The 24,881-nt window shown below is 48.2% G+C and overlaps 1 protein-coding gene and 1 long non-coding RNA gene across 16 annotated transcripts in view; one reads left to right on the top strand and one right to left on the bottom strand.

Moving 5' to 3' along the window:
- Nucleotides 1-24,881, bottom strand: part of Txnrd1 (thioredoxin reductase 1) — an 84,934-nt gene that overhangs the window by 32,385 nt on the left and 27,668 nt on the right. Inside the window, exons 3-4 of one of the 4 annotated variants that reach the window (NM_001351984.1) lie at nucleotides 5,792-5,884; nucleotides 4,560-4,667 (exon numbers count right to left, since the gene is read on the bottom strand). In NM_001351984.1, the coding sequence (NP_001338913.1) occupies nucleotides 4,560-4,667; nucleotides 5,792-5,884 (201 nt within the window). Of the gene's footprint in view, nucleotides 1-4,559; nucleotides 4,668-5,791; nucleotides 5,901-14,738; nucleotides 14,848-24,881 lie in introns of those variants that run through there. The other 3 variants (NM_031614.3, NM_001351983.1, NM_001351981.1) reach the window with 3 other exon arrangements.
- On the top strand, nucleotides 5,953-21,384 carry LOC108351425 (uncharacterized). Of its 12 annotated transcripts, XR_005486819.2 has the most exons (5): nucleotides 5,963-6,150; nucleotides 7,662-8,911; nucleotides 11,500-11,646; nucleotides 16,825-16,985; nucleotides 19,834-20,123. It is a non-coding gene; the product is annotated as an uncharacterized LOC108351425 (long non-coding RNA). The 12 variants fall into 12 exon arrangements; XR_010053200.1 differs by lacking the exon at nucleotides 19,834-20,123 and having other exon boundaries at nucleotides 5,953-6,150; nucleotides 7,662-11,371; nucleotides 16,825-17,769; XR_010053198.1 differs by lacking the exon at nucleotides 19,834-20,123 and having other exon boundaries at nucleotides 5,964-6,150; nucleotides 11,068-11,646; nucleotides 16,825-17,769.

Genomic DNA, 24,881 nt, shown 5'->3' on the forward strand with positions numbered 1-24,881 from the left:
GCTCTGCCTCAGGGACTCCAACCTCTTCCCGTCTTTGCCGGCACCTGTACACACTTGGTATCCATTCACACACAGATACAGACACACACAATTTAACATTTAAAAACAAACTGGAAGAAAAGCCTACGTCCCAGTCTTTACCTACCATACATGGTATTGGCTTAGAGAGGCAGCTAAACCTGCAAGCCACCACTGTCCCTCATTTGTAAGATGGGAATTAGAACATATAATTAAAATTATACAATCAGTGGTTTTAATTATTGAGTACCGCACAGAATTACTATATCCCAAAGTATCTCAGATGCTTTTACATGCAAAGCAGTGATTTTTCACCATTTTATGTTTTAGGAAAAGAACAATATTTTTAGGCTAAGGATATACAAGCCTCTGTACTCATGGTGCACATATCCACATTTAAATGCACACATCTTTAAAAGAAAAAATGCTTCCTTAATTTCCATAGACTTTCCCTGTAGGAGTATTTGAGTTTCCTCATTTGCAGAATTAGTCTACTGAGTATTCCACTCTACCTTAAAACTTACTGACCCCCTTTTTTTAAATAGAGAAACATTTGTTAGCATATGTGGTGGTTTGTTTATGGCCCCCATAAACTCATGTATTTGAATGCTTGGCCCATAGGGAGTGGCACTATCTGGAGGTGTTAAAGGAAGTGTGTCACTGTGGGGGGCGGGCTTTGAAGCTTCCTATGCTCAAGCTATGGCCAGTGTGGTCCAGTCTCCTGCTGCCTGAGGATCCAGATGTAGAACTCTGGGCCTCTCCAGCACCGTGTCTGCCTGGACACTGCCATCCTTCCCACCATGATGATAATGGACTGAACCTCTGACACTGCAAACCAGGTCCAATTAAATGTCGTCCTTTGCAAGAGTTTGCCGTGGTCATGGTGTCCCTTCACAGCAAGGAAACCCTAAGATGACATTTTCTAGTAGTGTTCTGATTGAACCCAGGGCATGCCAGGCAATCCCTCTACACCCCAAGTCTTAACAAAAGTATTTTTAAGTGTATGTATTATCACACAGATCTGGGTTGGCAATGACAGAGTACCGCCTAGTCTAGTGTTGACAACACAGGTGCCTGACGAAGTGACCTCTTTCTTTCTGACTGACAAGGCTCACCTGCCTATCAAGCTAAAGGCACTGGGACTATCAGAGATAAAATTCTAAGTCGTTTCCCAATGTGCTACCCGGAACCAGTTCTGAACAGCTCAGAGTTTCATGTCTGACGACCCACCTCCGATGAAACCAGAACCTGCAAAGTTAACTCCCTGAAGTGAGTCTTTATGCCCTGCCACTTAAGGAATGAGTCTACAAATGAAGTGCTAATTTATGGAATGCATATGAGCGGCTAAAGGACAAACGGAAGATGGAAAAGTGTGTCATCCTTCTGATGTAGTAGGCACAGTGGAATGAAGTCCCATCCAGTAAGGCTTCCCACGAATGGCGGGAGGCCTACTCCATGCCAGAACTATGTTAGGAATACTGCGATCTGCTGGGCTCCATCCTGACTCACAGGTACAAGCATCACACCTGAGGCAGGTGTGTGTCTCAGTAGCACAAAGCCAGAGGTGTGAGCAGAGCAGTGAGCTCTGCAGGCAGGGGGTCTGGTAGCCAGCTGTGCACCCTGGTAACTGCGGAGGTCTTCGTTTTCTTATCTGCAATACTGGACGACACCATACCCTTCGCCAGACAGTTGTGAGAACACAAAGAGCTGTTCCTGTCAGTAACAGCCATATCCATTCAGCCAGTGTTACCCATGTACCCTTGCAAACACAGGCATAAGTAAGTAAGCCTACCTCTCCCTTTCATAAGCAAGCCAGAAAATTATCTTGACCAGGCTCCTCCTTTCCCAGAAAGGAGGATTTGTAGGGTTGCTGTGGGAACACACGAGTAGTTTGGCCAAATGATGCAGTTCTCTGAGGAGGTACGCCCCTGGAAAGGTGGTCTAGACAGGAACTGAGGTAAGGAACCCAGCAGAGTGGAGAAATCTAAGGCACTGCAGCTGTCACTATTCCCAGGAGCTTACAGCACCTTGAGGGCAGAGATGAGAAGAAAACCAGGCTGGCCCTGGCCCAAGAAGGCACAGAACAAAGAACTGAAAAGGGAGCCCTTCATCCTGCAAGCAGCCTCCAGGAAGACAGCCCTGGGCGGGTTAGGGAGGGAGATCTCAGGGTGGTAGGTGTGAGAAGCTTGAAGTGGTGTGGGCAAGAAAAATGAGCACCTTCTCTGATGGCTATCAGGAAGAGGCAGGCTGCAGCTAACCTTCCCCGGGGACTGACCACAACTGGCACATCTGCTTGGACATGAGTCTCACAGTGCTTCACTGCCTGCCAGCTTCCTCTTCTGTTAGTGCCTTAAAGGAACCAAGTCTCGGGCAGTCGGTTATTAATCCTATAGCCCAAGACTCGTCTATCATATTACTGAAGGCTTAACTATGGTAGCATTCCACTCGCTGTGCCCGCCCTTCTCAGTGCCACCAAGAGAGGCATTTACACAGGCAATTTCAAAACTCTGGAACCAGGGCGTGCAGAGGGCTCAGTGTGGAAAGGCACCAGCTGCTACCCCTAACAATCGGAGTTCAATCCCCAAGACCGACATAGTAGAAGGAGAGAAAAAGAGTTGTCCCTTGACCTTCATATACACACATGGCGCTCGGGCAGGCACGAGCACACACACATACACGCACACAAACACACAAATAAATGCGATTAAAAAAACCCGAAAACCTCTGGAATCCTATATATTCCAATCCTTGTAATTGTGCCTTAAAGGTAAAATAAAATGCTGCCAGGCCTGGTGGCACCCGCCTGTAATCCCAGCACTCAAAAGGACAGAGGCAAGGAGATGATCAGTAATTCCGCGGCCAGCCTAGGCTACACAGTAAATTCAAAGCCAACCTGATCTACAGAAAGAGACTGCCTCCAAAGAGAGAGAAAGAAAGAAAGCCAACAAGAAAAAGGCTAGAAATGTGCGGTAGAACAACTGCTTGTGTGCAAGGCCCTGGGCTCCAATCTCGGCGTTACACACTAAATGCTGCCTTGGGGACACACCTCTGTGGTAGAGCACTGACCTACAATGCTTACAGCCCTGTTCAATTCAAGCATGAGCACGGGGGTGGGGGGGGCATTCATTCAAACTCCCCCTTAAGAAGTCAGCTGTGCCTCTCCAGTCCTTCCAAAGATCTCTCTCTCCCATCTATAATATACTCACCATGTCTAGCAAATGGTTCAAGAGTCTCAAGCCAGTCCGTAGTCTTACTGTCCTGTCCATTCCGTTTTTTTTTTTTTTTCGGTTTTGTTTTGTTTTGTTTTTGTTTTTAGTGTTCATTAACGCCAGGAGAAAGGAGGAGACAGTACAGCTGGTTCACTTAAGCTCGATATATGGAGCGAACGGGAAGCACATGTTACAACCTCACTCATGGCTCTGTACCTCACCAAATGCCCAAACTGAAACTGAAATGGTCAGAGAAACGCGACAATACAGTCCAACCCAAAGCTTATAAAGGCATTTTTACTCCCACTGATGTTAAAAATCACGATTGAGATAGGCCTATGTAGAAACAAATGATTACAACTTCTCCATATACATTCACAACCCCAGCGGGAGCCCCGCCCCCAGGCGACCATTGCTAGGTGTGCTGTTTAACTTGCAATCTGAAGGTCTACGTGGGCAAGTCCTTTAACTAAAGGGAAAGCCTTTAGCTCCCATAATTAGTTTCCATCCATTTGCTATTTCCATTCCCTACATTCAGGCTTCAAAAATGTTTCTTTTAGAAGACTAAATAAAAATACAAAGTAATTGTTGATATCCTTCTTAATGGCTCATACATCTCAATGTTTTTATGCCTAGCAGGCCTCAGGTTTACTGAGAAAGCCAATGTTCCGGTCTATTTTACTTTTGAAAATCACAGAGGGGCTAGCGAGATGGCTCTGAGGAAAGGCACTTGCTGCCAAGTGTGGAGACTGAGGTTTGATCCCCACGATCCACACAGGGGAAATTAAGAACAGACTTCACAATGTTCTCCAACTTCAATACAAACGTCTGGTGTCTCATCCTGCATTTTTGCAATTCTGCAGGCTGTTACCCCCCGCCCCATCCAAGTGGAGAGACCAAAAAATACGTCCAGCACACTTGACATGGAAGGGTAGATCTTTACATCCACTCAGCTCTGAGCTAGAGAAAGAAATGCTTGACGGGAAACAAATTCAACCCAGGGGATTCCTGGTTGTTTCCCGGAGCCTGTTTCTCGGTACCTCATGCCCCAGAGAATTAAGAGGAAGGTGATGGGGCGGGCCTAATGAGGAAGGGGTAAACATTTCCTAATGCCCTTTTTCTCAAGACTTCCCCATGCTACTCACCCTGCGGATGAAAACTGTAAGAGGAGAAACCCAAGCAAAGGGTACTTTGAACAGTTGGTCGTTTTAAAAAGAAGAAATGGCTTGGCTCCTCCCGGTTCAGGGATCAGAGCACGTGGGTCGCCAGCCTGCAGTGGCCGGACGCCGGGGCGCCGGGGATCGGGAATCCGGGATCGTGCGCGGTTCCTACCTTCAGGGCTGGACCATGGCCGCCCTCCGCTCTCCCTCGCCTTCTGCCGGCTCGCCGCCTCCCGCGGCCTCTCCGTTTGCCCGCGCCGCTGCAAGGCCCCGCCGCCCTCTGTGGCACAAAGCAGAGCGGCAGTGAGCCTTCCTCCGGGCGGGGCTTCCGGGACGCCACACGCCCTCCGGTCACTCCCGCCAGTGGACTCCGACCCGCAAGCAGCCGAGCCAGCAAGAAGACTCCAGGACCTCCTGAACTCAGAAAAGCTCTTCAGGGCGACTAAAGGGTCCCAGTCTCGCTAACACAGAGTGGTCTGGCTTTTGATCGCATTGCCGAGAGAATTCAACACCCAGGGCTTCCTGGAATCTGAAACCGCGGGCAAAACGAAGGCCCACTAAGACAGTATCCATCCACACTCTGGATGACATCAGGGGAGGATGGTCCTATTTCACAAAGGAGTGAACTCGGAAAAGTATGAGGCTATTAAAGATGGAGCTCACAGATTCAGATATATATATATCTGACACCAGCACGTAAATGCAGTTATTCAGTGCTAGTACCAATAAAGATATAAATATTTATATGTATATATGTACATATAAACATTTAGTCTTCACAACTGTACTTTTAGATGTGTTACCACGTCCATTTCACAGGTTGGGAAACCGAGTTACAAATTGTCAACCAACTTGGACAAGTTCGAGCTGCCTGTCAACATCGGAGGCGGGACTCAAATCCAGGCAGGATTGATTGTCTCTGTTCTTAACCACCAGCCTGCACCGCCTCCTACAGTTAGGGAACTACCTGGGTCAAGAAGGGCAAGCCACTTTGAAAACATGCGAATGGCAATTCCAAGGAGTTTCATGGGGCTTATGGTATGAAAACATTTGTAAAGGCATGAAACTTCTTAATGCAATCACAGACCTATATACATATTCCTCAACGTGTCGCATAGAACTCAAGATCATTGCTCTACAAGGGATACCCATTTTTCTCTGGTAGCTTGCCAGGCACCAGCAGACAAGGGCCGGACTCAAGTCCCCATATACTGAAGCTTGTGACTCGGTTGTCCTCTGCACCTTTTCTAAGAGCTTACCCTAGCTTGTTCCCAGTCCTCTCAGTCACACAGTAAATGGTCCCCTCCCGGATATTTCCAAATCACCACCCCGGAGCGATGCTCCCAGGTCAGCCAGCGACTGTCCCGGGCATCCCTGGTTCCCAGGAGCTGGCGTAGAGCTTACATGAGCAAGGAGGATGAAAACACCGGCTCTTCTCGCCCCGCCGCGTCGGCGTCCCGCACCTCCCGCGTGGATGCGAGGCCTGACGGAAGCACACTGAGGATAAAGAGAGGCTGGTTCCTAGTGGCTCCGGGAAGCCACGCCCTGCTCTTAGTAGGCGGGCGAACTGCCCGTGTCAGAATGACAAAGCAAAAATCCAGTCCTCGCGCAGCCCCGGCAACCTGTGCCTGTCCTCCCCGCAAAGTGAGAGCTCCTAATTGGACCGTGAAACATCCTCGCTGCCCGGAACCGCCCCCCGACCCAAAGGCCGCCGCTGCTATTCAAAGAATGTTGGGAACCAGAACCCAGTAAGAGTGTGTGGAGTGAGTAAACTGGCCTCAGCCCTAAGGCGCTGCTATCTACAAAGCTTGCGTTAGTCACAAGAGGAACTTTAAACGTATTGACGCCCGGCATCTGTACAGACGTTCTGATGTCCCTGGTACTGGCTGTGACCCTGCCCAGTAGTTTTTTTTTTTTTTAAGAAAATGCAAAAGTTAATCTAATTGACTGCATAGTGACCCCACTACCCTGAGGATTAGTCAAGTCTGGTGATTCTCTTAAGGAAGTTCCCTGGCTTTTTAAAACTATGCCTACTTCATCCTGAGTAACCCTGAAAAGAAATGAGTAATTCTCCTTACAATACTTCCTCTTCGTCCCAGTCGGGCATGGGGTTGTCTTGTTTACCTTAAAGAAAGCTGTATATTTAGCACTTGGCACAGCACCACCAGCACCTACCAGAGGCAGCCTTGTCCTCTCATGCCTCCCTGCCCCTAGGTTACTAAGACTGCTTGGCACCCGAGTGAATGGATGGATGAATGAATGAATGGATGAATGGTCGGTCTGACCCACTACTTTGGTTAATGGCTGGGTGAAAAACAAAATAGGTGAGAAGGTTGCTGGCTCCTAACAGCCTGAAGCCACACCTGCTGAGAACTGGGTGGCCCTCCCCACATTCCTTCTAGGCTTTTCTGAGGTGAGAGTAAAAGGCTTGCATAAATGTACAGACAACTGCACAGGCTGACCGGACGCCTCTCCCACACTGCCCACAGCTCACTTCTTGTGTGTGTACAAGCAGTGCTTGAACCAGGGCAGCCCCTGACTCTCAAGTGTCGGGACTGGCTCCAAAATAAGTGTTCAGGCCAAGAGACAGAGAATTTGATTGCCCCTGGCTCCCCAGCCAAGGTCTGCATTAAGCACTGTTTGCCTTATCTCAGGTGTAGGGACAGTCCGTAAAAAGAAGGTCCTGGGTACCTCATTATTAAAAATATAGACAGTGCAACTTATTTCTAGAATATGATGGGATATATCACGGTTATAATAACATACTAATGCCAGGATTATAGGATTCCAATAGCTTGACCCTGAAAATATCTTACTGGGACTGGTCAGAGGGATCATGGTTGAGCATATTAGAAACGACCACGTAAGCCGCTTCAACCCCCCACTGCTCCTAAGATAAGTAGACTGTAGCACGCGCTGGCGGCTGAAACAGCTTCCCCCTTGTGAGGAGATCCAGAGAGCCGTATTCTGGTCCAGTTAGTTACTGGTTACGGGAAGAGGCTCCTCCTCCCCTTTCCCCATAGCTCAAGGTCTGCTCACGCTCTAATCAAACACCTTAGATCGATTTGACTGAGCATGTTATCTTCCTTCCCTGAAAACCAACGTAGTAGTCCGTCAATGCTCATTTGAAAAGTCACCTTCTCTGGGTGGGGCTCCCAGCCATGACTGTCCCTTCCCTCTTTGTGGCCCCAAGTACCTACTAATAACTGCACATCATCTAAATCTATCAAAACTTTCGAAAAGCAAACCCTTGTTTGATTTCTTGTCCCCCTAGAATGTGGTATCGTAGCTCAGACAACGTCGAAAAATCCTTCTGTTTCTCAACTATCGTCTCGGCTAAGACCGGAGTCCTGCTGCCTCAATACCAATGTAAACACCCATCTGCAGAGGGTGCCAGCTACAGTAATCACTATGGAACCTCCTTCTCTCTAGGGCCCTGAGATCAAGTCCAGCTTTCTCAATGGTCCAGACAAGGCAAGACCCACCCTTCTTTGGGGAGGTTTGTTTGTTTTGTTTGGTCAAAACAGAGTTTCTCTGTGTAACCCTGGCTGTCCTGGAACTTGCTCTCTGAACCAGGCTGGCCTCAAACTCAGAGATCTGCCTGCCTCTGCCTCCCAAGTTCTGGGATTAATAAAGGTGTGTGCTGCTTCCCCCCAACCCTCACTCTTACCCCCTGGCTAAGAGCCACTCCTGTTAGTGCTACTCACCCGTCCACATCGTCTGTACCCTACTTGGGCAGCAAACCATTGCTGGAGAAACACAGAGAGTAGGTCAGGACCACAAACCTCAAATCTGTCCCTGCCAGCAATCCTTTCTCCCTGTCATATTTCCCCAGCCGCCACAATGACTCTTCCATTTTTTCCTTCTTTTTCTTTTGAATCTCTAACAGCACTGCCACATCTTGCCCTCCCTCTGCTCATGACCTGGTTTCAACTTTAAGAAACCAGAATCCACCAGACAGGCCTTCCCAGCATTTTCCCAGGAAAATGGCTCCCAGTAGAAGAAAACCAAGGTTTGTGGCCATTGGCTCTTGCCATCTCCATTCAACATCTCCCTTGGTCACCGTCAATTTCTTGTTCCGTGCCTGATCATTTCTGTCGTCATGCAAACACACTGTGCACCTCTCGTTCCAAGAAAGCTGTCGCCGCATCCTTTCACAAGGCAATTGGGTGAGGCGGGTGTTGGAAGAGCTCTCTACACTCCGAAGAACAATAAAGGAAGCAAAAAAGCAGGAAACTGTCTGAGGATGTGCCTGCTAAAGGGAAAAGATGGCGTGCACCATGCATGGGACACAAGAAACAAAGAAGTGCCAAGGGGAGAGCTCACTGCACTCACCCAGTGGGGCAGCCAGAGAGCCAGGACGACATGGTAGAAAGGAAGCAAAAAGCCAGGAGGGGAAAAGGCAGAAGCTGTAAAGGCTTGAACTAGTGAGGCAGCACCTGCCTCTGAGGGTAAACACGGGTTAGGAATGGGAGAAAGTGAGAGATGAGAACCTACGATCCAGATGTCGGCCTTGGCAGCTGGGTAAGTGGGGGCCCTCTTTGGGACGGGGATGGTTGGGGAAGGAACGTAATAGCCTGGTACAAATCCATAGTCTGACTTTCTAATTTTCTCTCTAAATGGAGATTTCCAATAGACAACTGGATATATGGATCTGGAGGTCAGAACCGAAAGTAAAAATCAGAGAGAAATTAGGGGAGTCAATATAAACAATACCATATACCATATGCACTAGCTGGGCAAGGTGGTGGCACGTGCCTTCAGTCCCAGCGCTCGGGATCTGGAAGCAGATCTCTTTGAGTTCGAGGCTTTCCTGGTTCACAAAGTGAGTTCAAGCCAAGAGTCTCAAAATTAAATAAGCAATAGGATAAAAGGTACTCCATCTATTGGGATTTTCTAGGGAAAAAAGAGAGAGAGGGAGAAAGAACCCAGCAGTAGGGTGTGAGTGTAAAGGGGCTGTGGAGTTAGAAGGGAACCAGTTAACAGTTAGGGCTCTCGCTTGAGAAGTGAGGCCAAAGATCAGGAGTTCAAGGTTATCCTTAGCCTGGGAGTTTGAGGCCAGCCAAGACTATAAGAGACCCTGTCTCTACATAAAAGAACCCACTGGCTCAGTGACTTAGAAGGTCAACAAATCCCCAGCCACAGGCCAGAGATTTGAGTGCCACTGCTCCCTCCCTGCTGCCTGAGGAAGCAGGGAGGGCTCTTCCTCTCTAGTGGGCCTCTGGCTTTTCTCTGGGGGCCGTGAGGTAGCTGGATGAATCGTACACGCATGTGCGCCTTCTGGGAGGTAATCTTCACTCTGAGTCTACTGAGTTTAATGTTAATTACACTTCTAAAATCCCTTCGCAGCAGCATCTAGTGTTTAACTAAAGGAGTGGGTGACCACAGCTGGGTCAAGTTGACACGGAAGGTTAATTCTCACACTCTGGTACTAGATAAAAGTCACCCAGGGAGCAAGTAGATTTAGGGGGATGAGGGTGGCCCAGAGACAGCCCTGAATGCCAAATTACAGAGAGAAAAAGGAACTGGCCCAGGGGGAAGGAGCTAGAGGATGCAGGAAGAAGACAAAGACGATAAAGTCTCTCGGAAGCCAATGGAAAGTGCTCCTGTTTAAGGAGGGGACTTCTATGACAAGGGCACGGAACAGGAAGGGAACTGGAGCTGACAGGCAGGGCCAACTCCTTCATTCTGAACAGCGAAAAGCAGGGAGTGCAGACAGAGGATGAGAGCAACAGTGTCGGGGTCTCCTGCTGGTATCTTTGTTCCTCTAAGAAGGGGATGATTAGAGCAAGCTGTCATACTGGCAGAACTGAGGGAATAATCCAGACACGGTAATGTGGCCAGTCCCTCAGAGAAAAGGACAAGGTGACTGCAGAGCCACCCTCTTGAAACAGACATTTATTACTCAGTGGGGCTTGGAAGTAAAACCCAGGTGATATTCTAACTTGAGGCAAGTTCCTCAGTTCCCCCAACTCCTTTATCTCCTCTCCACAGGGTCCCCTGTGGCCCTTCCACTTCCTCATCTAACCCAAACCTCCCCTTCATCCCAGTCATTAGCCCGCCCTCCATCCCTTTAATTACCGACTCCCAAGTACTCCACAAATCCAGTTCCAACCTGTCTTCCCCCAGGATGCCATCAAAGAGGCCAGTCCTATGAAATGTGTCACAGTGCCAGGCAGTCATTCAACGTGGCGATCACACTGTTGCGATTATGTTTTATTTATGATTGTTTGATCAGTGCCCGCCTCCTCTGGAATGGCAGGGTCAGTCAGCTTTCAAGGTGACAGTGATGTCTATCTGTGCTCCCCCACCTCGGTGTACAAGTAACTCCTGAGCTCTTAAAAGATGGATCCATCGGGGCTGGGGATTTAGCTCAGTGGTAGAGCGCTTACCTAGGAAGCGCAAGGCCCTGGGTTCGGTCCCCAGCTCCGAAAAAAAGAACCAAAAAAAAAAAAAAAAAAGATGGATCCATTTATTTTATTTAAATCTAATTGATTTAAATGTAAACAGCCTCGAGGGAATCAGGGACTGCAATTCCTATTTTAACCACTGTATGCCCAGCACCCAATGCAGTGTGCACACATAGTGACTGGAGTTCAGTAAATATTTGTCCAGAGCTTAAATCTGTAGATTGGGGATATCGCTAGTTAATTTATATCCATTGTATCTTTTCCATATAGGGGAAAAATGTTTTCCACAGGACAAATGTCAGGGGGTCTCCTACAGTTCCAGAGAGGTGAATTTCACTTTTCAGAGCACGGTCCATCTCAAGGGGAAGCTGGGACAACAGGGAAAACACCCTGGTCGTCTGAATGGAATTCCGTCTGTAATCTTCTTGGGAAGTGCCTGGAGCGTGGGGAATGCCCAAATGTGCTGGTCCACAAGCTCCACTGAGAGCACAGAAGGGAACCAGATGCTGGTGTGCCATCACAGGAGAGGGCTCCTAAGCCGAGCGGCCTTAACCCAAAGCCTGAGAAATAACAGGTGGGGGGGACGGCGAATGGGAACCGGCAGGGCTTGGTATGTGGAAACCCAGGTTGTATGCGATTAACTTAGTTAGTGCTTCCAACTGTCTGATAAGGGGCAATAGTCTTGGTTTTCCCATTTTACAGACAAAGAGAACGGAGCTGAGAACGGTGAGAGGAGCTGAGTTTGTTGGCCCTCAGCTACGAGAACAGGGCCGAGGCTACCCCAGCGCTATAATACTGAGCTACCTCACCAGCAAAATGTCCCAGGCGGAGCAAGCAACAGGCAAAAAGGTATTGAGGTCTTAGGAAGGAAACAGTACATCTCTGTGTAAAGGGAGGCAAAACAGAGACACACTGGATCCCATCTGTAGATCAAAGCCAAGGAAGTGTTTGGCCCATTTCTGCACACGCTCGATGAATCCCCATAGGATTCTAAAAAAAAAAAAAAAAAAAAAAACGAGGGCTGTAGAAAGTTAAGGTTTTTATCAAAGCAGGTAATGCTAAGAGTTCGGGTAAAAATCCAGGGTTCCCCTGGGCATAGTGGTGCATACCTTTAATCCTAGCCCTTGGGGGGCACAGTTCAAGGTCTCTGAGTTTTAGGTCAGCCTGAGCTACAGTAAGTTCTAGGTCAGGTATGGCTACACAGTGAAGATCTTCTCTCACAAACAACATGACTCAGCAGTTAAGAGCGCTGGCTGCTCTTCCAGAAGACCCGGCTTCGATGCCCAGCACCCACAACTCCAGTTCCGGTGAATCTGATGCCCTCTTCTGGTCCTCCGAGGGCCCTGGGCACACACCGAGGGCACAGACATGCATGCAAGCACTTAACCATACACAAACATTTTTAAAGTTTTTCTTTAAAACAACAAACAAAGAGCTCGAGGGGTTCCTATCTATAAACCCATCGTTTCACAGTTAATTACTATACAGGGAGGAATGAAAATTATAAAAAGCAACATGCTAAAGATACAAAAACAGCAGTAGCTTTCTGACAAGGGCCAAAGAAGATTTTGTCCACACAGCATCCATCCTGGGAACTCTGAAATCCAACCCTGGTAACCATGACCCCACGAAGACATCTCCCCTCAGACACAGTCTGTCCCCCTCCTTTCTCCTATGGGGTTGCATTCAGGACATCTTTTCTCACTTCTCCCGCTGCCTGAGGGCCTGTTAGCCTCTCCACAGTCCTCGCCACAGCCCCTGGAGATTAGTGCCATCTCCATTCACAGATGACTAACTCCAGGGTGGGTGACACAGTGAGTCCTCTCTCTACCCCGCACTATCTGCTTGAGGGGCTAATCTTTGTTTCCCTGATGCCTGGGGTGCACACTCCATGAGGAGACACACTGCAGGTTTGACTGAATCTGACTTTTCTGGGTTTTGTGGGGGGGGGGGTGCTTTTAGGTGTTAATGGAGAGAACCGTGCAGCAAGGGTGAAGGAGCCCTGACTTGTAGCACATGCCAGAGTCCGAGGTATAAATACTTCAAGCTACCAGCTTAGGCACAAAGTCCCTGAGTGTGTAACGGCGGCTTCCCTAGCTGGCAGGAGCTCTTGGGTACCAGCTGTCTGCCTCTCTGTCTCTTCTTCCAGCAGCTCTGTACTCAGACCTCCCTGCATCCTCAGACAACACGATGCAGACTGTTCTCCTGAGGCTTAACTGGCCGGCATGCTACACTATCCCAGCTCCTAATGTGCTCTGGAACCCGATATCCTGCTTTCAATGGGGCCTGTTCCCTCTTGCACAAGTCTCCAGGCCGTGCCCACTGCTGCGGCTCCTTGTAGTAGAGGGGGAAACCTGCTCTGAAACCACGGTCTGGCCTTTCTGCTAGCGAGCTGTGTGCCCTTGGGCACATCCTGGTACACCTCTGTGCCTCAGTTTACTCATCTGTAACGTGCTGATAAATAACATGTATACCTCATGTGGTGGTTGTGAGATGAGGTATTGGAAAGCCCAAGAATGTGATGGGTAATCAATATTTGCATGCACAGCGTTCTTCTGACATGGCCTGAAGCTGGAAAGCTTTCATAAACTCCTTCCATGAGTCATTCACAGGAACTATCAACAACGTATTATATTACACCAGACCCTGTCCATGATCTAATCCAAAGGACACATCCCCAGTCTATATGAAGCATGCCGTTTTATTTAATTTTTTTTTGAGACACTCTCACATAGCCCAGGCTGGCCTTGAACTCACTATGTACTGAGATTTCAGGGATGAGGGGCTGGATGGCAAACCCAGTGTTTCCCGCAGGCGAGGCAAGAACCCTGTCCACTGATCTGCACCCCCAGCCCCAAGCGTGCTGCTTCCTCCAGGGCACACGCTCATTCCTCAGAGCTTGTCGTTCCTGGGGAGAAGAAAAGGCATTGCTTTTCTCAGTCAACTTACTAGAAGGGCTGGAAGCGCTACGTGACGTCTGTGTTCCGTGTACATACGAGCCTCGGGTGTCCACACTGCTGGAGCACGCAGAAGCACTCCTGTGAGCTAGTCACTGCCCTACTTCAGTTTCAAAGGAAGGGAAATGGTTTTTCGTCTTTGTTCGGTTTTGAAGAGAGGGTTTCCCCATACGGTCCCCGTCCCCCTGAGCTTGCAATACTCCTGCTCTGGACTGCCATTCTAGGTGGAACACACCAGCCGGAACGTCCAGCCGGAAGAGAAAAGTTCTTAATGTGGAAAACCCCTCGCCTGAAGAGCCTCAGGGGGCCGTGGCCTCCGTTCCAGTAAACTCTCAGATAAACTCCTATAAAACTGGAGATCAGTCACGCTCACCCCCAGCCAGCCATGTACTAATTACTAATGGTAGCTGGCTTTTAGGTCCTCTAGATCAAAGGAGATCATATTGCTCCTTAGTACACATCACAAGGAACCTGATACTGTGAGGAACATCCCTGTCCTATTTCTTCTCCCCCTAAAAAGCCCAAACTGCCACAGTCACCAGAAGAAGAGAAGAGGGACAGGGGAGGGGAGGGGAGGAGAGGGAGACAGAAGGAGCCCAGGATCTTCCTAACTGATAGCTAATGATCTGCTAGTCCAACCTTGTAACACAGCCACACGATGTGGTCATCTACAAAGCTCATGCTCAAGAAGCAGGCAACCAAGTTACTTTAAAAAGTGGGGAACGGGGTGTCCCATATGGGCCACGTGCAGCATGAAGACTGGCCCTGCCAGGTAGGCCCTGTTTTTAACTGAGACTGACCTAAGTCTCACAGGAAGCACTGACATCAGTTTTCCAGGCTGTAGCTTAGTGGTAGAGCCCATGCCGGGCACGCGCACCATCCCACAACACGAAACTTTCCCACTAACAGCAGACGAGAGCCGTGTATATTCCCACCTTGGTACTTTTTAAATCACTTATCTACGGACTGAAAACGTTTACTCACTCTTTAAAACTCTCAGGAACTCTGAGTCAGTGGCTGGAGAGGAAGAAACTCGGCTCCCTGCTGCTGGTCTCCACAGGGCTCAAAGTTAATCGTTAGCGGATTTCGCCTTTGGCAGAAAAAAAGCATGTTCTAGGCTTTCAGTTCACTGTGCAGTCACTGGATTCTCCAAAAAGCAAAGTCCGCTCACATGCAGGCCATCCTGTAAAGTGTCTACATTTATGTTTTGTTTATTTGTTTTGAGTTGTTTGTTTGTTTGGTTTCTGTTTTTGAGATAGGAGGCTCGCTGTGTCTCCTAAGTTAGTCAGTCTCCAACTGGAGCTCAAATGGCTTTAGTTCCCTGTGCACCTGCCTTATTCTTGTGATTTAGAGACAAACCTGTCTCCACCCGTGTGGAAACTGCTGCGCTGTCTTTTCAGATGAGCCAGTCTGAGCCATTCCACAGGTAAATGCAAGATGTGACCGGGATCTCTAACTGGACACCATGTATACAGTATCCTAAAGTGAAGACTTCATTTCTCAGCCTCCCTTTGGGGTGTGTGTGTGTGTGTGTGTGTGTGGTGTGGTGTGTGGTCTCTGTGTGTGGTGTATGAGTGTGTGTGTGTACGTGTGTGTGTGTGGTGTGTGTGTGGCTAAGTGATTACCTGTTGGCCAGTAAGTCCAGGCAGATTGCTATGTGACTCAGGAGATATTCTTACACGGAAGTTGTGTGTTCCCCTTCACCCCTCTTCCCAGCAATGGCTAGGCTGGGCACCACCTTAGAGAGCAAGGGGGAAGACGAGAGCTGAGGGATACAGGATATCGGATTTCCAGTGCCAGGCTCTTGATACCTAGATTGATTTCAGGAAAGAAAAATGTGCTTCTACTACTTTAAGCCGCTTTTGTCTGGGCTTGGAGGCTATATGTAGCCAAACTGAGCCATAACCAGATCACTCGTGTTACCCTACAAGGACAGATGGGTCTCAGTATCTCCATCCAATGAAGATCTGGGTTCTGGTCTACCGCACAGACTTTCCCAGAGTTCTAACTCATTCCCAAAGCCTGAGCCGTATCCATAGAGTAAGCCCTCCCAAGCCTGCAGACCTCATCCAGACATGCGCCTGCCCGGCTACCATCTACCTTGGACACCCCCAGCATGGCTACCATAAAGTTACTGTGTCGCTTAGAAGCCTCTCCATATTCATCTCTGGGGGAACGGCACCAAGGCCAAACTCCATGGCTGTCATCTCAGCCACACCCTTCCTCTTTCCTGTATCCTTTCACCTCAGACTTGATTCCGTCTTCCACTAAAGTTTCCCCCGCGGGATGAAGAGATGGCTGGGTGCTCCTGCGGGGGCCTGAATCTGTTTCCCAGCATGCACTTTAGGTGGTTCATGACCGCCTGTATAACGCCAGTTCCAGGGAGATCCAGTGCCTCAGGCCTCCACAAGGCCCCTGCAATCTTACGCACTTACCCCATACAGACACACCGGCTGGCACATAGTTGTAAAACATTACAATAAGGCTAGGCGGTAGCGGTGCACGCCTTTAATCCCGGGACTCCGGAGACAGAGGTAGGCAGATCTCTGTGCATTTGAGACCAGCCTGGTCTATAGAGTGAGTTTCAGGGTAGCCAGGGCTACATAGAAGAACGCTGTCTCAGAAAAAAACAAAACAAAAAAACTAAAAATAGCTAGCAAAATAAATACATTAAGTATTGTTTAACAACCTTTTAAAGAGCAAGCAGATCCTATTCGTCTATATCTCCTCAGTGCCTCCTTGAGCACTGAAGGAACGGAGCACAAATGCCTGTATTCTTCAGCTCTTTTCTGTGCTTTCAACAATTTTTAAATTTCATGTATATGCGTGCATGTTTTTGCCTGAATATATGTACATGCACCACCTGTGTGCTCGGTTGCCATGGAAGTCAGAAGAGGGCGTCTGATCCCCTGGAGCTGGAATCCTGAGTGCTTACGACAGAATCCGGGTCCTCCGCAACGACAAGTGCTTTTAATTTAACCGCGGAGCCCTCCTTTGCGTTTAGCTTGCTCAAACAAAGATGTGATATTTCACAAACATCTATTTTAAATTGTTTTCCCCTTTTTCACAGGACGTGGGGTTTTATGCTGTAGAAATCTTCCCATGCGGTTAGGCTGCTGTGAATCATGTTTATGGACGACTAATGGCGCGGGAGTCAGCCATGCTCTGACGATGTCTCAGGAACCGAGGGAGGCGTTTTATAGGAACTCTCATCCCATCTCCATGTTGCAGGTGAGGAACTAGAACCTCCAGAGCCCTCGACTTGTGACTGTGACTAATGGTCACGACAGAGCAGGACTCGACTCACTTCCGGAGAAGAGAAGGCTCCTTCATGCTGGTTTAGTAGTGTGAGACCAACTGACTCAATAAAGTTGACACTATGGAGATCTTCATCTAAATCTGCTCAATTCACAACTAAACAGTTGGAGAAGGGGGCATTAATTAATTACTACAGTATAGACAGTATTACCTTGATTTGAATATTACCTGAATTTGAACAACCCGACCAGAGTGGACGAGGGCTGGATGGACCTCAGTAGTAACAAACTTGCCTCCCATATACAAGTGCCTGGGTTTGCCCCCAGCCCCACAGGAAGATAAAATAAGGAGAACAACCTAGATGGGACATACTATTTCCTTCTGGCATGAACTGGACCCCGATGTGTATGGTACAGCGATGTGTTTTCTTTGTTCTACTTAAGAGCATCCTTTTGAGAAATAGGAAGGTTGTTTTCAGCCCGACTCCGGGTACGTTTGGGTACAGAAATGTGCCCAAGAAGAGGAAGATATGTATAAATTCTTATGTGAGTGTTATGATATCACTGATATCCACTCCTCTTCATCCATTTATACAAGAGCAGAACACACACTGGAAAAGCAGAGGCAGGAGGATGACTGTTTGAGTCTAGCCTGGGCTACAAAAAGAGCTCCAGGCCAGCCTGGGCTACAATGTGAAACACTGTCTCAAAAAAAAAAAAAACAAAAACAAAAACAAAAAATAAATGAAAGTAAAGAGCAAAGCACATCCTGAGACCCCAGCAAGTGAAGCAGTTATGTCTGTGAACAATACTGAGGCAGTTGAGTCACCGCGTGCGTGCGTGCGTGCGTGCGTGTGCGTGCGTGCATGTGTGTGTGTGTGTGTGTGCGTGCGTGTTGGAGTGACTGCCTCCAACACTGTGACCAGCACCTGTGAGCATACTGGACTCTCCAGGCATATTCCTCAGTGGTAAGTCCCGGCTGTCTTGCTAGTTATGTAACCCTGAGTGACTTATTTAACTCCTGGAGCCTTTCCTTCTCGGTGACAGGGAGGTGACTGGTTTGCAGAACTATGACTAACTCGGCCAGTGCTTACAGAGTTTACAGCAGGGCTCATGGCCGCGGCTGTTTAAGGTGTCTATTCCTAGTACTGCAGGAGGAACATAAGTAACGAGAGGTAATGAAATGGAACAGAACACACTGGATCTTATCAATAATCCCCAAATTATTGCTCAGCTTTTCACCTCGCAAGGTGTTGAGCAATGACACTGAGAAACCTATTATGACCTTGCATGGTTACTAAGTACGGACCAGTTCAAAGGCTCCAGAACTTCAGAAATGTTCATACGTGGATTTACAAAGCCATCCTACTGATCTGTTCCAAAAAAACAATCCTCAATCCAACAACAACAAAAATCCACGTAAAATAAAACTACTTCTTACCTGTCACTCTATCGTGTGAAAAAGAAAATGACACAAACTGAGCGTCTTGCCGAGTATCTGTGCTCACACCTGCAATCTCAGCCCTTGGCAAGCTGAGGCAGGAGGATTGAAAGCTCTATGTGGGCCTGGGTTATACAGTGAGGACCTGTCTCAAAAACAAAAGCAAGGGCTAGAGAGCTGGCTCAGTGGCCAAGGACCCGCTGCTCTTGCACAGGACCCGTGCTGGGTGGCTCATAACTGCCTTACCATGTCCCCAGCTCTGAGAGACCTGATACCTTCTTCCCCCATGGGTACCTGCATGATCTGCACATGGTTCACATCCAGACAAGCAGGCATGTGTGCATAAGCACATGTAAATGCATGCGCACACACACACAGACACAGACACACACGCGCGCACACACGCACACACATGCACACACATGCACACACATGCACACACACACACACACACACACACACACATATAAACTTTTAATTTTAAAAGGGGCACCAGGGTGCTGGAGAAATGGATCAGTGGTTAGGAGCACCGGTCGCTCTTCCAGAGGTCATGGGTTTGATTCCCCGCACCACACGTTAGCTCACAACCATCTGTTACTCCAGTCGCAGGGAACCCAACGCCTTCTGACTTCCATGAGCATGTATGTGGTACACAGACACACGTACAGGCAAACCCCCATACGTGTACAAATAATATTAATATTAATAATTTTATAAGGGGGCCTGGCAAGATGGCTTAATGGGTAAAGGCGCTTGCTGTGTGGGCCCAATGACCCAAGTTCTATCCTAAGAAGCTGTGTAAAGGTGAAAGGAGAAAACTGACTCCACAGAACTGTTCTCTGACTGGAGTGTGTTCCTGTACATGCAGAGACAAGAGGAGGACATAGTCTACCGTATCTCTTCTCACTGAACCCAGAGCTAGACTGCCTGCCAGTAAGGCTCAGCAGTCCCCTGTCTACTCCTCCCAGCACTATGGTGACAGGTAGCCACGGCCATGCCCAACTTCTTATGTGGGTGTGAGGACCAAACACAGGGCTCACACTCCACAAGTTCCCCGACCCACTGAGCCATCGCTCAAGCCCATTCCTATTTTAATAGTTTACAAATAAAATCTCAATGTTCAATGACTAGCATAAGTTTCATTAATAGAGGCTGGAGAGATGGCTCAGCGGTTAAGAGCAACGATTGCTCTTCCAGAGGCCCTGAGTTCAAATCCCAGCAACCACATGGTGGCTCACAACCATCTGTAATGGAATCCAATGTCCTTTTCTGGTGTGTCTGAAGACAGCTACAGTGTACTCTTATACATAAGTAAATATATCGTTTTAAAAAATTCATTAATATGTATATTAAAGACCTGACCTGAATTTAACCCCTAAAGCCCACAGAAAAGCTAGATGTGGTGCCACAGGCCTGTGCACAGGGACGCAGCCGAGACAGGAGGACCTCCAAAAGCTCACGAGCTAGCCAGTCTGGAGCAGGCTTCACAAGAGCAAAGAGAATGAGAGAGACACCACCTCAACCTGACGAAGGTGACGAGTTCTCTGAAAAGCTGTCCTCTGACCACACACGCCCTGTACCACGCATGTGTCTATGCTCACATATAAAATAAGTAATTGAAAATTCATAAATAAACACGACTTCCAGGAGCCCTCACTTCCTGAAGGATAAGACCACCCTTCCTCCTCACCTACTGCTCTGCCCCTCCACTTTGACTTGCTTCAGTGGATAAGCCGTGATATTGTGTAACATGTTTCTGCCCCTCGCTGTGGACTGCTAGCCCCTTCCTTACCCTTCCCTGAGAAGACAGGCGTCTTCTGAGGTCTCCCCACGCTCCTTTACAGACAGCAGGTAACACTGAGATTACAAGGGAGGCTGACACTGATAAATAAGCAGGATGGTCTTAAGAATGAGGGGAGGCGCCTCACCTTTTCACGCCTGCCAGCACTGCCAGCACCCGGCACTGGCACTCAGCACTGGCACTCGAGCGGAGCAGATACGGGAGGGAACCAAGCCAGGTCTCTTGCTGGGGTGTCTGTGCTTGCGAGGAGCTTTATTTGCTTAAGGAAAGCAATCCCTGCACCCCGGAGGGCAGACAGGTCTGGGCAGGACACAGCATCCATAAACAGGCTCCTCAACCATCCACATCTCCTTCCCCACTGTGAGATAGAACTCATCTAACAGCCCCATAAAGCTGTTGGGAACTAAGTGAGATCAGACACCCTGAGATAAAAAGGAACTCAAATACTGGGCCCTCCCGCTCCCCTTGCTAGACTGGAGCCCCCAAGCTAGTGTCTGGACAGATACTTTGGGGGAACGGTCGCCTAAGTACTCTCGAAATTTAGGTCTGTTTCCCACATTGATAGCTATAAGACAGCAGCGAGTCTGCAACAATATTAAGTTCATGTTCATCGATGTTAACTGAGAGCCTGCTTCAGGCCTGCTTCAGGCCGAAGGCACTAGAAGGCTAGCCCAGGCACTCGCACAGCTTTCTTCATCCGAGAGGCAGCTCAGCCCCAGGTACGGCTAGGATGTGCCTGGCATGGTGGTCTATTGCACAACCTCTAGTTGCAAAAGCTGCCATGACTTCAGGGAACACCTATCACAAGCGCCAGTACCACAAACATCACCCCTAAGGCAGGTGGGGTGGGCCAAAAGGGTTCTGAAGAAGTAGTCAGAGGAAGCTGGGGAAGTGACTGGGTTAAGTGTGCTCGCCAGAGAGCTAGCTAATGTCTTCCTACATTTCATTTCCTAGTCATAAGAAGGTGATATCACCACCCACGCCACTGATGGCATTTCGAAGACTTAGCGAGAGAATATGCATAAGTCTCTGACACAGGAAGGACCGTGTTAATGATGTTAATGATGTGAGCCATCATGGGGCTGATCAGAATGGAACCCGGGCCCTCTGAAGAGCCACGCCTTCAGCCCGGAAAAGGTAACTTTTATTATTTCATGAAGACATCGTCTTCCCCAGCTCCTGTGGAGAACACCACAATTCCCACGCTGGTGGTATCTCCCCTCGCTAAGCCACAAGCAGTTTTGACCACGGCTGCTTTTACACAACCAAGACCAAAGCAGTAGAAAGGGCACGAAAGCAGTAGAGGGTCACGAAAGGTCATGGGCACCTCCGGGGTTGTGCAAACCATACTCTACAAACTCTGCTCTGTTCCCACAGCGGTCGGTGCTCACCCTGCTGAGACGATGTGGGGGAAGAACACTGTTTATGCGAGTTGACTCTAACCCTCGGTAGGCGTTGCCTTCCTTTCTCCACATTGGAAGTCAGTAGGAACTGCCACACGTCGGCTTCCTCCTGACCCTCGAAACAGACTTCACCCCCAAACACTCCTCTATCCTGTCATCTTTCCTCTCTAGCTGAGTCCCTTCTCTGTTGTCTTACTCCCTTAGAAACTACATAGACCGTACGTGCCCAGGCCTCCACTTCCCTTTGAGTTACTAGGCTCGAAGGCTGGTGTTTTCTGAGCACTGGGCACTTGACTGCATCCCTAACGTTGGCTGAGTCTTTGGAATATCCTGACCCACCCACAAAGCCCTGAGCACTATGATTCTAGAAGCAACTTCCCATTTTCCTCCACCAACTGGCATCCTTGCCCCGGAGAGTCTAGACTCATAAAATGGTTTCTCACGCTCCTTCCACGGAGCTTCAGCTCAGCTGATTTTCCTATGTCCCTGACAGGACTCCGGAATCCATCTCCGTTCATGTTTGACTCAAGTATTTTTCAGAACTACTTACCGGAGGACAGATTTACAAAAGCTATGAAGTCACCAGGGAGCGAGGAAATTCCATACCAGGAACTAGCTTAAGGATTATCAGGCAGAGTGATGTGGAGAACAGGAAACGTCAAGGTAGACCACGGCCACAAAGTAGCCAGAGGCTAAGGGTGGGTGTGACTCTTCTATGAGAAGACCTTGACAGTTACAGAGGTATGGGCCAGGAAGAACTTACGAAAAACAAACAAACTCACAAGCCAGGCAGAAGAGAGACATAAAACACATTGTAGGCATAGCTTACAAGGCAAACAGACCCTTACTTGTTTGGTCAGGTTGAAGCACAAAACAAGGGTCACCTATAGACCTAACTGACGTCTTTACCTGGAAGAAGTTGAAAAGCAAGGCAGAGAATGACAAACGAGGTCACCACCAACAGGCGAGAGTCTTCCTAGCCCTGATTTCCTGTGCGGACAGCCTTCTCTACAAAGTCATCCGGCTCAGTAGACGGCTTACCACAGATCCGTATCCATGTGTGCACTCACGTGTGCCACCCTGCCAGTGTTGGGTCACAAGGTAACTCCATGGAAGGGGTGGTTCTTTTCCTTCCATCAGGTGGGTCCTGGGGATCGAACTTACATGGTTTGGCTCGTGCCAAGGACCTTTCCTTGTGGAGTCACCTTCCCTCCAGCTCATCTTGTGTAACTCAAGAGATCTTCCCTATTGAGGGTGATCTTTGATAGAGAATTTGAAGTAGGCTGATTTTAGTATATTGTATTGGTTTACCTAGATGGTTTCATAAAGGACACTTTACATGTTTGGTGATTCAGTCTACCCCACCATCAAATGGGTTTAATAATCACCATGTTTTTAGGATAGTTAATGTTTCCAAAACACTACATAATATTCCTTGGGGGGGGGACACATCCTTAAAATACTCAAAATATTTATTTATTTTTGACCAGAAAACCTTCAACACATCTCTAAAAAAAGAAAATCCTATGTTCTTCCAAATATGGCGATGCATACCTGTTAACCCAGGAATAGGGAGGGTGAAGCAATCAGATGATTTTACATTCAAGGCCAGGTTGAACTCCAGAGTGAGTTCCAAGCCAGTACGGGCTATAAAGAGCAAGCATGTCTCAAAACACAGGGATTCGAGGGATGGCTCGATCAGAGAAGTAACTGCTCTGCAAGCATGAGAACCTAAGCTAGGTCCCCACCTGCACAGAGAACTAGGCACAGTACCATAAGGCTCTTACCGAGGTGATTTTGAGGGAGAGGCAGGCTTTGCTAGAGTCCTCTGATCTAGGTAGAGTGAAGGGCACACTCCAGGTTCAGTGAGACAGCGTCTGAGAAAGGCATCGGCCTCTGCCCTCCACACAAAAGCTCGTGTGCATATGCACATACACACTCATATGCACATGTGCACACACACAAACATGTACATACACATAGACCACACACCAACACATACACACACCGCAAAACGAAATAGGCCAAATACAATATGTATGCTCAGGACTATGAAAAGTATCATAGGACAAAACAAGATTTTATTGAATAAATAAAAGTTATGCTTGCCAAATTTACACAACTAAGTATCATTTGAATTTGCAGTAAAGGAGACTGGGATGTACCATTTACATACAAGCCACAAATAATCTAGCAGTAAAACTTTAGGAAACTTTAGAATCATATCCCTTTATCATACAATAAAATGGTTTTAAGGACCAGAGTATGTAGGGTTGATGGAAATCATTAATTAGGAGAATGTGTTCTTGGAGCTAGAGAGGTGGCTCAGAAGTTAGGAACACTTGCTGCTCTTCCAGGGGACTGGAGTTCAGTTCTCAACACCCATGTCAGGAAGCTCACAAATGCCCGTAATTCTAGCTTCAGGGGATCTAACCTGCTTGCCTGCTTCTGACCACCACAGACATGCATGTACACAGCATACATTCACACATATGCACATACACACACACACCAATAATAATAAAAAAGACGCTGCACATGGTAGTTAAATATGTCTTTAATCCTGTACTTGGGGTGGGGGGGGGGCAGATCTCTACAAGTTTCAAGCTAGCCTGGTCTAATAAGCAATTTCAGACTAGCCAGCTAACCAGGGATATACAATTGACCAGATGCTGTCAAAAGAAAAAATAAATTAAGGAAGGGATTAGGATGGAAATATTAAGAATACTCCCAGTCCTTCTAGAGGATCTGAGGTTGGAATGACGAGCCAGGAAAATGGGGCTCGGAGAAGGAACACAGAAAGCTGGAACTAGGGCTCTCCTGGGGTGAAACTCAATTCTTTTCCAGTGCCCACTTTCTAAGATTAAACGTTCAAGCCACCTGAGGTACATATATGGAATCCCAGAACTTGAGATGTGGAGGCAGGACGACCAAGCCTTCAAAGCCAGTTTCAGCTACATAGAGATTTCGAGGCGAGGCTGGGCTACACGAGAGACCCTTCCATCTCAAACAAACCAATAAGCAATAAACAGATAAGACGTGTTCCGATCCCATTGGACCGCAGACTTGGGGTGTGGAGAGATTGACTTAGCAGTTAAGTGCATGTGAGTTTGGTTCCCAGCACACATATCTGGCAGCTTACAACCTGTAACTCAAATTCTAAAGGCATCCAACGCGCCTGCCTCTGTGGGTACCTGCACTGGTGTGTACACGCCTACATACAGA

This window comes from Rattus norvegicus, chromosome 7 (genome assembly GCF_036323735.1).
Source record: "Rattus norvegicus strain BN/NHsdMcwi chromosome 7, GRCr8, whole genome shotgun sequence".
In the NCBI taxonomy this organism is placed as follows: domain Eukaryota; kingdom Metazoa; phylum Chordata; class Mammalia; order Rodentia; family Muridae; genus Rattus; species Rattus norvegicus.